Raw genomic sequence first — 15,158 nt, 5'->3', positions numbered from 1 at the left:
TAGTTGAGGACAAAGACTTTTCACTTGGAGCATAGTGAATCTTTGGAGTTCTGTGTTGCAGCAGGCTGTGGAACTCAATCTTTGAGTATGGTTCAGGTAGAGATTGATAATTTTTGATTTTCAATAAAGTCAGAAGTCGCATGACACTAGTGTCACCTGATGAAGGAGCAATGCTCCGAAAGCTTGTGATTTTAAATAAGCCCGTTGGACTATAACCTGATGTTGTGTGACTTCTGAATTTTTCCACCCCAGTCCAACACAGCATCTGCACATCATGACTTCCAATAGCATACAGGATTCTGGGGAGAGTCAGGATAAAAATCACATCTTCAATTATCCATGATTTTTGGAATACACTTGATGGGCTGAATGCCATATTTCTGTTTCCGCGTTCTATTACTGATACTAGTTTTCAATTTTACAGTTATTAATAGAATTTAAATTTCATCAGCTGCCACAATGGTATTGAACCCTGGTCTCTGAGCATGAGCCGGGGCCTTTGGATTAGCAGCACAGCCAAAGTACCACTATAACAACATCTACCCTTCTCCACAGTTTCTCCACTACACTGCATCCCTCCCTTCATTTATGCTCTCCCCTCCCAACTCCCCCCACCCTGCACCCCCTGTGTCCCATGCCACTTCCCCTTTGCACATCTCTTTTCTCTGCATCTCCTTCCCCTAGTGTACGTGCCACATCTAAGAACAAAGAACAATGTCGCGTAGGAATTGGCCCTGTAGCTCTCCAAGCCTGCACCAACACATTTTGCCCTTCCATACTAAAACTGTCCTCACCAACAGGATCTGTATCTCTTCATTCCCTTCCTTATCCAATGTATTTCTCTAGGTAATTCTTCATTGCTACTATTGTGTCTGCTTCCACCACCTCCTTTGGCAGTGTGTTTCAGGCATTCAGCACCCTTTGTGTGACAAACTTGTGTCACACATCTCTTTTAAACTCCTCCTAACCTGCCCACACCATGAACCTGTGACTCCTAGTAATTGACGCCTCCACCCTAGGAAAAAGCCTCATGCTTTCCAAATAATCCATGCCATTCATAATCTTATAAACTTCTATCAGGTCGTGCTCAACCTCCTGCATTCTGCTGAAAAACAAACCCAGTCTATCCAACCTCTTTTCATACTCAAAGTTCCCCATACCAGGCAATATCCTGGTAAACCTTTTCTGTACCCTCTCCAAACCATCCACATCCTTCTGATAGTGTGGTGACCAGAACTGTATGCAATATTCCAAGTGTGGCCTTACTAAAGTTCTATAAAGCTGCAGCATCACTTGCTATCCTTATACTCAATTCCCCTTCCAAAGAAGGCAAGCATGCCATAGACCTTTTTTTTTTACTACTGTTGGGTTCATAATGGGGGGGCACGGTGGCTCAGTTGTTAGCACTGCTGCCTCTCAGCGCCAGGGACCCGGGTTTGATTCCAGCCTCAGGTGACTGTGTGCATATTCTCCCTGTGTCTGTGTGGATTTCCTCCGGGTGCTATGGTTTCCTCCCACAATCCAATCCAAAGATGTGCAGGTTAGGTGAATTGGTCATGCTAAGTTGCCCATAGTGTTAGGTGCAGTGTAGTAAGGGGTAAATATGGGGAATGGGTCTGGGTGGGTTACTCTTCAGAGGTCGGTGTGGACTAGTTGGGCCGAAAGGCCTGTTTCCGCACTGTAGGGAATCTTTTTAAATATACTTTATTTCTTTATTTCTTCTTGTATGTAGATTACATGGTTGCCAGTTGAGAACTCTACAGTAACAGCTTTTGTCATGCCTCTCATACCTTTTTTTTTATCCTCCCTGAAACTGCAAATAATGGTCAGTCAGTACCTTCTGTTAATCTATTCCACAATAACCTCCAGTTACATATTCCATTAATTTCATGCATGCTATTCTCAATACCCTAACCCCAAGATCTAGGCAACAGTTTGTTTGTCACAACTCTCATATCTGCTTCAAACCGATCTCCCTAGTCTCGACTGCATCAGCAAGCCAGCTGTTTGCAATAGCATTTGTCAATCTAACTCATGTTATGATGTAGCTTAATCTCACAATTTTCGATATACTCCACAATTCTCCCTTTTGATTCTTCCCAAACAGAATCACTTAAGCAAAGCAAGCTAATAATAATGTATAGGTTGCCTAGAGTGTTGAAGAGCAGTAAAATACTGAACTTCGGTATTTGCTGAATACAACATTCAAGTTACATAAACAAGAAGAACAGAATACGTGTAAGACGTGTAAGACAGATATAAAAAGATAGAAACGTTGAGTTCATGTTTATGATAAGTCCTCCCCTTTTGGTGCAGGGGATTGGAAAGTCACTAGTAAGCAGGAGAGGAGGGGGAGTGGTGTTTTAAAAATTGTGGGCGGCACGGTGGCACAGTGGTTAACACTGTTGCCTCACAGCGCCTTAGGCAACTGTGCACATTCTCCCCGTGTCTGCGTGGGTTTCCTCCGGGTGCTCCGGTTTCCTCCCACAGTCCAAAAATGTGCAGGTTAGGTGAATTGGCCATGCTAAATTGCCTGTAGTGTTAGGTGAAGGGGTAAATGTAGGGGAATGGGCCTGGGTGGGTGGCTCTTCGGATGGTCGGTGTGGACTTGTTGGGCCGAAGAGCCTGTTTCCACACTGTAAGTAATCTCATCAAACACTCAAAATACACAGTAATACAATCAACTTCACTGTATTGGGCAATTATAATGATTCTTATTAAGCTTCACGTTCAGTCACTGGTTGCTTGTTAACATCATACAAGAACTTGAAATTCCCCAGTTCCCTTCATTTGAATCCATCTTGAGAATACTACTTCAATATTTTTCCTTCTTTGTCAATTTTATGAATGCTCTGTCACTGAGTGGTAACTACCTTCATATGTAATAACCCCCTCTGAGCTACAATGTATATGGTATCAAATAATACAGGCTCTAACAAATTATAATGCATTCGTCAGGCTTTACTTTCAGCTTATGCTTCCCCTCCTTTTTTTCAAGGTATCTGGATGCTATCATTTCTGGACCCTTTTACTTCAGCTCACTATCACTGTTTCAGTCAGTTTTTCTCTGGATTATGTGTCAGTGTCTTATCGTGTAAACTATGCTTTTCTGCTCTTCCAAGTTACACTAATCTGTTTGTCAAGTAGGTGTACATGTCTGAGACCTATTCTTCAGTCCAACTTTTTACCAAGCATTCCCTCGAGGTAACAATAATTTTTGTACACTTATATTGGTAGTCCAAGACCATGTCAAGCATTCTTGACTCTCATATGACCTCATCAAAAGATCCATGAGATTTTACTTATCTCTTCACCTATAGTCCCAATACCTCGGGTCATCAGATGCAATTCTCTTAAAAGGCAAGACAAGGAGACAAACATCACCAAGAGAAAGCTATCAGTTTAGTACTCTCACCTAAACTTGCTTTTTGCTAAAATGCATGTTAACTTCAATTACTGTTTCAACCCATTATACTAATCTTTTTTCTTCTGCCACTTCTCTCCATCCATATTTATTTAATCTCATCCAATTTTGCAATTTAAGTATTATCTATCTAATTCCAGAGATATGGAGAGATTTGTAATGCATGGTAAATCACTTTATCATATTTTAAAACAGAAGTCAAACATTTCTGTTTGATTCAGGCAAAACATACTTTGTTCATTCTTTCTCGAAGATGACCCACATTTTTCAAGTAACCTTATAACTCCTTCTAGATATTTGATATATCTCTATGCAAATTTGTCCAAATTCAAAATTCTGTTTACTCCCTCAACCAGAGTAAATTCCTGATACCCAATGCATTTAATGTTTTTCACAATAGTTCTCCAGATGTGTTACTAATGAATTGCCTGATGGGTTGAAGATGCCTCATCCATCACTGTATTGCCTCACTCAAAGTCTGCAGACAGGTTCAATAATAAAGCCTTCAATGTCTTTCTGTCACTGAAAAACCAAACACAACACCCATCCATTCCACTTCAAATAGAATGGGTTGATTATTAGTCATTCAAGGGGTGGGGAGAAAATGTCTGGACATAATTATGTCAACTATTTCTCTTCTTCCTATACAGAAATAAGTGTGTTATAAATGACAATGGAAAAATCCACCTCCATTGTTAGATTGTACCTCCCTGTTTTAAAAAAAAATCCTTGATATCAGTTTCATCAAAATTTTGTTCAAAGTGGATTGTATTGCCAAAATTACAATTTTCGTATTATGCGAACACTTTTGCACTAAAGTGCATTTTGCAAGGAGCAAATTTTACTGTCCAGAAATAAAGAATCACTCGTGTTAAACAGTATTTAAGTTGTCTCTGGTCAGAAAATGAAATTCTAAAAATGACAGTTTCCAATTTCAAGAGGTAAATTTTTACCAAGCTTTACGACCCAATTTTTAAATCAACATTTCGTCGCAGATTTTTGCTTTACACAATTGCTTAAAAGGACATCACATTAATCACACTTTCAAACATCATAGATTCCCAAAATGCAACCTTATTTGAAAGCATTTCCAGATCCCCAACTCCAGGGAACAAAAACACAAATGTCACACAACGTTTAACAACCAGCAGACAAAGATGCATTCAAACCAGACCACAAAGAGTTAACACTTAGTTCAGGAAAAGCAGCACTGAAAGCTTGTCTCTCTCTCTTTTTCTATCTGTCTCTGTGTTTCTTTTTCCTTTGCAGCTTTTCTAGTTGCACCAGGTATTTTTAATCCTCTTGGACCATTTGTCGATCATTTTTGGTAGCGCAAGGTCATAACTGTGCCAGTTGGCCCATTTGTATGTATGTTCAATCACTTTTGCAGTTTTTGCTGGGACTGTTTTTCATTGCTTGATCTGCAAAGGGCCTAAATAGGGCTCCTTGTCATTGTTGGGGTCAGGAGTGGATTCAGCTCTGTTTTTCTTTCTTGCTTTGCTTTTCAATTGGCTTCTGCTGGCCTCCAGGATAGTAGAGTTGGGAGGAGTTCATTGAGTGATTGGATTCTTTTGTTGGGAAGTTTCCTCCCATTCTTCCTGGCACTTCTTGGTGCACTTAATTGGCTTTTCTTTTTTTTTCCTGTCATCATTTAACTTCTGTATTATCTTATTCCATTGTGAGATCTGTCTCATTGTGATGAGAGACCACCTTACTCATTCTAATTGCTTAATAACAAGCAAGACACTAACAATAGAACATAGAAAAGTACAGCACAGAACAGGCTCTTTGGCCCACGATGTTGTGCCTAGGTTTAATCCTAATGTAAAATATAATAACTTAATCTACGCACCCCTCAACTCACTGCTCTCCATGTGCCTGTCCAGTAGTTGCTTAAATGACTCTGCTTCTACCACCACTGCTGGCAACGCATTCCATGCATTCACAACTCTCTGCATAAAGAACCTACCTCTGACATCTCCTCTATACCTTTCCCTTAATATCTTAAAACTATGACCCCTCATACCGTGAATCCTGCCCTGGGCAAGAGTCTCTGGCTATTGACTCTATCTATTCCTCTCATTATCTTGTATACCTTGAGCAGGTCTTCTCTTCCTCCTTCTCTCCAGAGAGAAAAGTCCAAGCTTTTTCAACTTTTCTTCATAAGGCAAGTCCTCCAGTCCAGGCAGCATCTTGGTAAACCTTTTTTACACCCTCTCCAAAGCGCCTCTATCTTTCCTATAGTAGGGTGACCAGAACTGGGCACAATATTCTAAGTGTGGTCTCACCAGGGACTTTTAGAGCTGTAGGAAAACCTCGTGGCTGTTAAACTCGATCCCCCTGCTAATGAAACCCAAAACACCATATGCTTTCTTAACAATCCTATCCACTTGGGTGGCAACTTTGAGGGATCTATATACTTGCACACCCAGATCCTTCTGTTCCTCCACACTACCAAGAATTCTGTCTTTAATCCTATATTCAGCATTTGAGTTCAACCTTCCAAAATTCAACACTTCACATTTATCCAGGTTGAACTCCATTTGCCAATTCTCAGCCCAGCTCTGCATCCTGTCTATGTCGCGCTGCAGCCCTTTGATACTATCAACCACACCTCCAACCTTACTGTCATCTGCAAATTTACTAACCCACCCCTCAACCTCCTCATCCAAGTCATTTATATAAAAACTAAAAAGAGCAGAGTCCCAAGAACAGAGCCCTGCGGGACCCCACTCAACAATGACCTCCAGGCAGAATACTTTCCATCCACAACCACTCTCTGCGCTCTTTCAGCCAACCAATTCTGAATCCAGATCGCCAAATCTCGCTGTAACCCATACTTCCTGACTTTATGAATGAGCCTACCATGGGGAATCATGCCTTGTTGAAGTCCATATACACCGCATCCACTGCTTGACCTTTGTTGACCTGTCTTGTAACGTCCCCGAAGAATTCAATAAGATTTGTGAGGCATGACCTGCCCCTCTCAAAGCCATGCTGACTGCCTTTAATCATGGTATACTTTGCCAAATAGTCAAAGATCGTATACCTCAGAATTCTTACCAAAACTTTGCTGACCACAGACGTAAGACTGACTGGTCTGTAATTGCCAGGGATTTCTCTATTACCCCTTCTTGAAAAGAGGAACAACATTCACCTCCTTCCAATCCTCTGATATGACTCCCGTGGAGAGTGAGGAGGCAAAAATCTTCGCCAACAGCACCTGGAGCAGCCTATTATAAATTTGGTCTGGCCCTGGGGACTTATCAATCTTAATGTTTTCCAAAATTTCTAGCACATCAACTTCTTCAATCTTGATCTGGTCAAGCCTGTATCCCAGCTCATCAAAGTTCTCATTCACAACAACGTCCCTTTCCTTTGAGAAAACTGAAGCAAAATACTCATTCAAGGTTTGCCCTATCTGCTCAGACTCCACGCACAAGTTCCCTATGCTATCCCTGATCAGCCCTGCCTTCTCCCCTGATCATTCTCTTATTCCACACGTATGAGTAAAATGCCTTTGGGTTCTCCCTAATCCTATTTGGCAAGCCTTTTTCGTGCCCCCTCCAGGCTCTCCTCGGTCCATTTCTGAGCTCCTTTCTAGCAAGCCTGTAATCCTCTAAAGCTGTGCTAGATCCTTGCTTCCTCCACCTTATGTAAGCTGCCTTCTTCCTTTTGATGAGAAGGTCCTCTGTTCTTATCATCCAAGGTTCTTTAATCTTACCTGTCTCAGAAGAATAAATGCGTGCATCACTTGCAACAACTGCTCCTTAAACAGTCTCCACATGTCTGCTGTGCCCTTTCTGTGGAACAATTGCTCCCTAACTCCAACTTCCCAACTCCTGTCTGATAGCGTCATAATTTCCTTTTCCTCAATTAAATATCTTCCCTCGGTAACTGTTCCTTTCCCAGTCTAAGGCTATGTTAAATGTTAGGCAGTTGTGATCACTGTCACCAAAGTGTTCTTCCACCATGAGATCTGACACCTGTCCTGGCTCATTGCCAAATCCAAAATGGCCTCTTCCCTCGTCGGTCTGTCTACATACTGAATAAGGAAACCCTCCTGAACACACCTGGCAAAAATGGCTCCATCCAAACCATCTGCACTTAGGAGGTTCCAGTCAATATTGGGAAAGTTGAAATCACCCATAACTACAACCCTGCTACCTCTGCATTTTTCCAGAATCTGCCCGCCTATGAGATCTTCAATATCTCTACTGCTATTAGGTGGTCTGTAGAAAACCCGCAATGAGGTGACGGCTCCCTTGTTGTTCCTAACTTCCATCCATACTGACTCAGCAACTGACTTTCCTCAACAACCTTCATTTCTGTAGCTGTGATGCACTCTCTGATTAGCAATTCTTCACCCCTTCCTCATTTTCCACCCTCCCTGTTCTTTTTAAATGTTCTAAACCCTGGAACATCAAGCAACCATTCCTGCCCCTGTGAAACCCACGTCTCCGTTATGGCCACAACATCGTGGCCCCAAGTACTGATCCATGCTCTAAGTTCGTCACTCTTATTTCTGACACTCCTTGCATTGAAGCAGACACACTTTAACCAATCCCTTTATTTCATCACATGAAATAGATTCACAATAGATTCACTACATCCTGCCACTGCCCCATCTGCACTTTCTCCCTCTCAGATATGTGGCTCTGATTCCCACACCACTGCCAATCTAGTTTAAACCCTCCTGAATCACACGAGCAAATCTCCCAACCAGGACATTTGTGCCCCTCCAGTTCAGGTGCAACCCGTCCTTCATGTACAGGTCCCACCTTACCCAGAAGGTATCCCAATGGTCTAGGTATCTGAAGCCCTCCTTCCTGCACCAGCCTTGCAGCCATGTGTTAAACTCTGACTGTTCCTCACCTCACTCTCTCATGACACCAGTAGCAAACCTGAGATCACTACTCTACTCGGAGGAGAAAGTGAGGACTGCAGATGCTGAGATCAGAGCTGAAAATGTGTTGCTGGAAAAGCGCAGCAGGTCAGGCAGCATCCAAGGAACAGGAGAATTGACGTTTCGGGCATATGCGCTTTTCCAGAAACACATTTTCATCACTACTCTACTCGTCCTGCTCTTCAGCTTCCAACCTAATTCTCTGTAGCCACTTTTCAGATCCACTGGCTTTATCATTGGTGCCAATATGTACCATGATTTCTGGCTGCTCACCCTCCCCCTTCAGAATCCTGTAAACTCGATCGGTGACATCCCAGACCCTGGCACCAGGGAGGCAACATACCTTCCGGGAGTCCTGTTTGTGACCTCAAAATCTCCTGTCAATCCGTCTAACTATTGAGTCACCTACCACTAGCGCTTTTCTATTCTCCCCCCTCCCCTTCCCTTCTGAGCCACAGTGCCAGGTTCAGTGTGCCAGAGACCCGACAACTATGGCTTTCCCCTGGTAGGCTGACCCACCAGCAGTATCCAAAACGGTATACTTATTGCTGAGGGAACGGCCACAGGGGTAACCCAGCTGTCCTTATCCTGTGTCTGGGAAGCGACCACCTCCCTGTACATCCTGTCAATTTCTCCCTCAGCCTCCCGGATGATCCGAAGTTCATCCAACTCCAGCTCCAGTTCCCTAATTTGGTTTTCAAGGAGCTGGAGTTGGGTGCACTTCCCGCAAATGCAATTGGCAGAGACATGTGAAGTGTCTCTCACCTGCCACATTCTGCAGGAGGAACATGCAACTGCCTTAACATCCATATCCCGCTACTCTGAAAGCCTGCACAGAACTAAACAAAGGAAGAGAAGAAAAAAAAAACCTGAAAACTTACCAAGTTTACAGACTCTTAGTAAGGTTAGAGGAGGTGGGTGGGACGGAGGCCCTACAGTGTAGGGTCCTGGGGTTAGATTTCACCCACTTAAAAACTTCCCAGAAGTCCTTCACTACTCCCTTGCACCTCTCGGCAAATGTAGGCCCCGATGCCTGAGGTAAGTGTTTTAAACAGTCAGACTCACCTTCCCAGAAGTCCTTTGCTCCTCCCTCACACCTCTCGGCAAATGGAGAGCAGGAGTGCCTTCTGCTGTTCAGGGTAAATAACCTTAATGTGTTCCAGTAATACATGTTCAGTCACATAGTCCCCAGATGGGTAAGATTCCTGTCTCGGAGCAGGCTTAGGACCTAATCCTATGGGTCTTTGCCCAATGTCCTTCTCACCCACATTTGTGGCATTTACCAGCATTTATCTACTGAGACTCTGATGTTGTTATTATCATCTGCATAGTTATAAGTTTAGATTCCATATTCCATTCCAAGCATTTAGCCTAGCTTTAGATTTCACTGTATATTTTGCGACTGGTCCCCCAATTCGGGCATGTAACTTTGAACATTTTTACTAGTTTGGGTTTTAATGCTGTGACAAAGACAGATTTCAGGGGGGCTAGTTTATTACTGTCAATTTCTTCCACGTTTGAGCCCTCTGCCAAGCAGGAATTTTCCATCCAGATTGCCACAAGCTTTTCTGCATAGTTCAGAAATTCCTCATTGCCTTTTTGCTGACATGCCGTAATCTTGCTCTAATCTGTTTTAGTAGGACCATAGTCCTTCGGCCAATTTCTGATTGCAGCCCAACCTTCATCAATAAGTTGGCCATTATCGCCTAATTCTTTCTTAACCTTCATAGTCAGTTTCCCTCCTGCATTACCTTACACCATGACAGACAAAACGTGCACTCTATCCATAGGGTTCAGGCTGTTTCTATTTTAAGCTTTTCCAATTCATCCTATGTTCTCACACCTCCCTTTTTTAGTTGAGGTTGTTCTTTGGACCATCTTTCCACCAGTTTGGGATTGACAGGCATGTGGGCTGCCTATATGTGAATACTTTCTTCTCATCCTTTGGATTTTCCTCCTTCTGGCTCCAGGCTGTAAATTAAATGGCTGGTCCTTTCCTTCAGACCCAGTAGAGCCGGAACCATATTGTTTGTCTCGCTTTCCTGGAAGCCGCTCTGTACCTGAGTCTTGGGATATATCTTAGTTGATATATTGGGGAGCGCTCAGAGAAAGTGGGGATGGAAAAGTTTTCATTGCAGCAGCTTACATTTTCTCAGCCAATTCTTGTTTTGTTGTTTAAGTTCTTCACAAACAGCTTTCAATTGTTCCTTTAGATTACTGACTTCCCGGTTATGGTTAGTTCTTTCATTGGTCTCTTATCGCTGTCTAGTTTGTTGCATTCCACATAGAGACCAGTGAATCAATATTTTGTCTTTTAATCGGGTGGTTTTACTCCAAACACATTTAGTATCTTCCAGGGCCATCGTCCCATGGAGTTTCCGTACTTCTGACAAATTTCTGTCAAAGTTTTCGAGAAGTTAAATTGTTGCTTAATACATTTCATCCTCAAATGTTTCTGGATATTTTGTATGGACTTAGAGCTGATGGGACCTAATGAGCCATAGGCCAGAGATCACACTCTCTCTTTGCTGAGTACAGACGCCTGTAAATAACATGGGCTCAAGTCAGAGATCTCAGACAAGTTATGCATCACATTAGACAAAGTGGGTCTGAGTTTTCATTATCACCTGAGGACTTTTAGAATGGAAGAGTCCTTGCCGTGCTGATAGAGTGAAGAGAGTCTTTGGTATTCCAACATTTGTCTTTGTGATCCTGCCATTGGGTTCCAAAGAAATAAGGAATGAGTCCATGATCTTTTCAAATATCCAACTTTATTTCTTCTTGTATGTAGATTACGTGGTTGCCAGTAACAGCTTTTTCATGCCTCTTATACATTTCTTTCTATCCTCCCCGAAATTGCAAATAACGGTCAGTACCTTCTGTTAATCTATTCCATGATATCTTCCCAATACACACTCTAATAATTTAATGCAAACTATTCCCCACATCTTAATCACAAGGTTTAGGCAACAGTTCATTTGTCACTACTCTCATATCTCCTTTGAACCACTCTCCTTAGTCTCGACCGCACCCGCAATAGCATTTGTAAATCTCAACCTTGTTAGGCTGTAGCTTAATCACAAAAGTTTCAATATACTCCACAACAACCGTATCTACCGGCAATGCCAGATTCAGTGATCTATGGACCTGCACACCCAGGCCACTCTGCATTGCAGGATTCTTAAGGATTCTGCCATTCACTATATAATTTCCACCTGTGCTTGATCTTCCAAAACACATGACCTTCTGCCACTTTGCACTTCCATCTCCTGTACACATTTGCCACACTGCACTCCCCTCCACTGCCTTCTCTCTTTATCGTCACCCTCTGTCTTCTGCACTGAATTGTCAGTTATTCAAACTCCCTCATGTATGACCATGGTCTCCAGCTGGCTCACAGGTTATTGCCACTCATGAGCAGTTTCTAGTATTGTAGTTGAACTAATCACTCCAATTCCCATATACAAATTGGCATTCTGTAACAAATGCATTGCTATGTTCTAATGCTATCAATGCTTAGCCAGTCAAGTTGTAGGTATGAGCACCTTCCAAGCATGATTGATAGCAAGCTGATTTTGAATGGGGCACTTATTTAAGAATGTGGTTTCACTGAGATGTTGTCTTCATTTATTCTGGACTGTCGACAGATTAAAGTAGAAGATCAATTAGCCCCTATAGCCTCCTTCATTCAATTAAATATTTATTACATTAACATTAGGTTTCTCACGTCAACTATTGATAATCAGTTCCAACCATCCAGGGCCGAATGAGCAGAAATTTCCTCCAATTACATCTTGGGAAGACAATAAACATTGTCTTCAGTCCCGCACTGTAAACTCTGCTCCCTAGCTATCAACTCTCTCTTTCCCTGGCCATTGTTTGAGATTGAACCAGACCATTTGCAACCTTGGTTCATAGTCTGATACTGGAATCACTGTTAAACAGACAGCAAGCAGAGTGAATCAGATCAGAATCATTGAGAGGTTCATTATGATCACTGTTGAGAAGAATGGGAGCAGAGCTTAGTAGATTGGAGACTACAGTGGACCATGTGGGATGCCTTTGATACAGATCATGATTTTCCTCAGACTGTCACTGTCTAGAGTCATGAACATCTGTGACCCGGTCAAGTCGGCACCAATATCCAAAGGAAAGAATGGAAAGATCATTAAGATAGTTTAGATATGTTTTGGCATCTTTGTGAATTTCCTTGTGCACCTCTTCTCCTCACTCTTCTGCAGCCTTCAGCTGCTTATTCCTCTGGAATTCCGTTCATCTCTCCTTCATCATTTAAAATGCCACTTAAAACCTACTCCTCTGACCAAGCCTGTGGACATTCAACTTAATATTTCCTCATGCAGCTCAGTATCAAATTTTGTTTGATAACATTCATAAGAAGTGTTTTGGGAGTAGAAATGCTGTTGGTTCTTACAGAGCTAGCACAATTGCAGTCAAGTGTTTTTGTTTTCTTTCGATCATTTCTGACCCAATTTGTTTTACTGTTATCTTAAAGTGATACAGTTATGGATTCAAGTCCTACTCTGAATACAAATGTCAAGGCTGACAGTCTAATGCAGTACTGAGAAAGAGTTATACTGTCAAAGGTTCTATGTTTCAAATGTGTCATTAAACAAGGGTGCTTTGCTTCCCAAATGAGCCCTGATGCTACCTTGTCAGATATGATTTGGAGTTGCTGGTGTTGGATTGAGGTGGACAAAATCAAAATCACACAACACTTTGTTATAGTGCATCAGGTTTGTTTGAAACCGCACGCTTTTAAAGCCCTGCCCCTTCTTCATTCACTAGCTACCTGAGGAAGAAGCAGGGACCTGAAAGCTTGTGGTTTCAAATAAACCTGTTGGACTATAACCTGGTGTTGTGTGATTTTTAACTTTATATTGATAGAGAGCATGGAAGTTGCATCCAGTATCCCAGTCAGTGTTTATGACCCAGTCAACAACATGATCATCTGCTCATCATCACATTTGCAGGAACCTGCTATGTATAATTTGGTTGCTGTGTTTATTATATTCCAACAGTCTGTAAACTTCAGAAACTAATTGCTGAGCTTTAAAATATTTTGACACAATATTCATTTAAAAGTGTAAGATTTCCTACACTGAGTATATCCAATTTGCTACCACAAGACTTGGGAGACTAATTTAAATCACTGATGATTTGTTATGAGTTATGTACTGTGTAGAGTTTATTTTATGTTGTACAAGCAATACTGTGTGACATGTTACTAACTGACAGAGTGAGGTAGATAAGTGACAGGCAAACTCAACGCTAATCTTAGTGAAATCACACAGCCAAATACATTAACCATAGTACACATTGGAGGATGTTACTGAATTCTAATCAGTTGAACATTGATTATTTTCAGTTTTCAGGAAATCTGAATTAGTCAAGTCAACAGCCATATAATCATCAGAAAAATATATTTGAGAGAGGTGTTTCTTTTTGGGTAAAAGGGTCATATTGCCCAAACCTCAGAACAGAGAATGAAATCCTAAATTACTAAGTTGTTGTTCTCTGCTTAGATTCCCTACAGTGTTGAAACAGGCCCTTCGGCCCAACAAGCCCACGCTGACCCTCTGAAGAGTAACCCACCCAAACCCCCTTTTCCTCCGACTAATGCACCTAACACTATAGGCAATTTAGCATGGCCAATTCACCTAACCTGTACATCTTTGGAGTGTGGGAGGAAACTGGAGCACCCGGAGGAAACCCACGCAGACACCCCTGAGATTGGAATCAAACCTGGGACCCTGGTGCTATGAGGCAGCAGTGCTAACCACTGAGCCACTGTGCTTCATGTGGTTTATCATTTTATTGCCCTTGTTGAGAATGTTCCTTTTCTGTGTTTGTAGGTATCTGGTGTTTAACCAAGCACCAGATCCTTGTGCTTCTGCACAGGCAGTGTTCCTGAACTATACAAATGAATCGTGTATAATAGATGAACACAGTCCTGTCCTCATGTGATATTCAGATGTATGCGCTTTGTGACAAATCTTGTTTGAAAGCAATTAAACTTTGTTTCCCTGCTCCCTAGGTCAGAGTGTTGGATAAACTGCTGATCCTTAATTGATTTTGCATTGGAGCCCAACAAACAGTGCAGATGAATATGTTCAGCTATTTATTCAGATTTCACATCGAGCCAGTAGCTCTTTTGTAATCAAAAACCGAAAGAATTGTATCTGCGTTAAATCAGAAACAAAAATAGAAATAGCTGGAAAGCTCAGCAGGTCTGGCAGCATCTGTGGAGAGAAATCAGAGTTAGCATTTTGGGCCGAGTGACCCTTCATCAGAACTTCTGTAGTTTTTTAAAAAATATATCTTTAAAGTAAGAACGGCTAATGGAAACTGGAATGGACTCTAGTGTTCAGATTTAGAGTTAAGATCCGTTATGCAAATCGAACAACATGCATACTTTGATTGGCAGGATCTGAGGTCAGGTAAATTAATTATTTTTCTTGTCTTTAACCAGGTAATGTGGGTTTGCAATTTATGCCGTAAACAGCAGGAAATTCTTACAAAATCTGGAGCATGGTTCTTTGGAAGTGGAACACAACAGCCCGTCAATCAGGATGGGACCTTGAGTGACACAGCTACAGGGATAGGTTCAGGCGCACCAAAGGAAAAAAAGGCAAGACTGCAAGAACGTTCACGATCCCAGACTCCTTTAAGTGCAGCAGGAGCAACACAGGAGGTTATGCCTCCTGACAAGTCTAGGGTCTCTGAGCTTACTCGACAAGAAATGGGTTTTGAACAGAAACAGCCTTCAGCAAGATCGAGGAGTGAACCCCCAAGAGACAGGTAATCAAA

General features: G+C 42.1%; 1 protein-coding gene across 11 annotated transcripts in view; it reads left to right on the top strand.

Annotated features, from left to right (window-relative positions):
* The window catches only part of rims1a (regulating synaptic membrane exocytosis 1a), an 879,579-nt gene that overhangs the window by 418,397 nt on the left and 446,024 nt on the right, over positions 1-15,158 (top strand). For all 11 annotated transcript variants that reach the window (XM_072557828.1, XM_072557837.1, XM_072557845.1 and 8 more), the window contains one exon: positions 14,821-15,149. In XM_072557828.1, coding sequence (XP_072413929.1) covers positions 14,821-15,149 — 329 coding nt within the window. The remainder of the gene's footprint in view (positions 1-14,820; positions 15,150-15,158) is intronic.

The sequence above is a fragment of the Chiloscyllium punctatum genome, chromosome 3, assembly GCF_047496795.1.
Source record: "Chiloscyllium punctatum isolate Juve2018m chromosome 3, sChiPun1.3, whole genome shotgun sequence".
NCBI classification, from domain to species: Eukaryota; Metazoa; Chordata; class Chondrichthyes; order Orectolobiformes; family Hemiscylliidae; genus Chiloscyllium; species Chiloscyllium punctatum.
The sequence above is the reverse complement of the archived record's forward strand: the minus strand, read 5'-3'. Positions and strand labels throughout refer to the sequence as shown.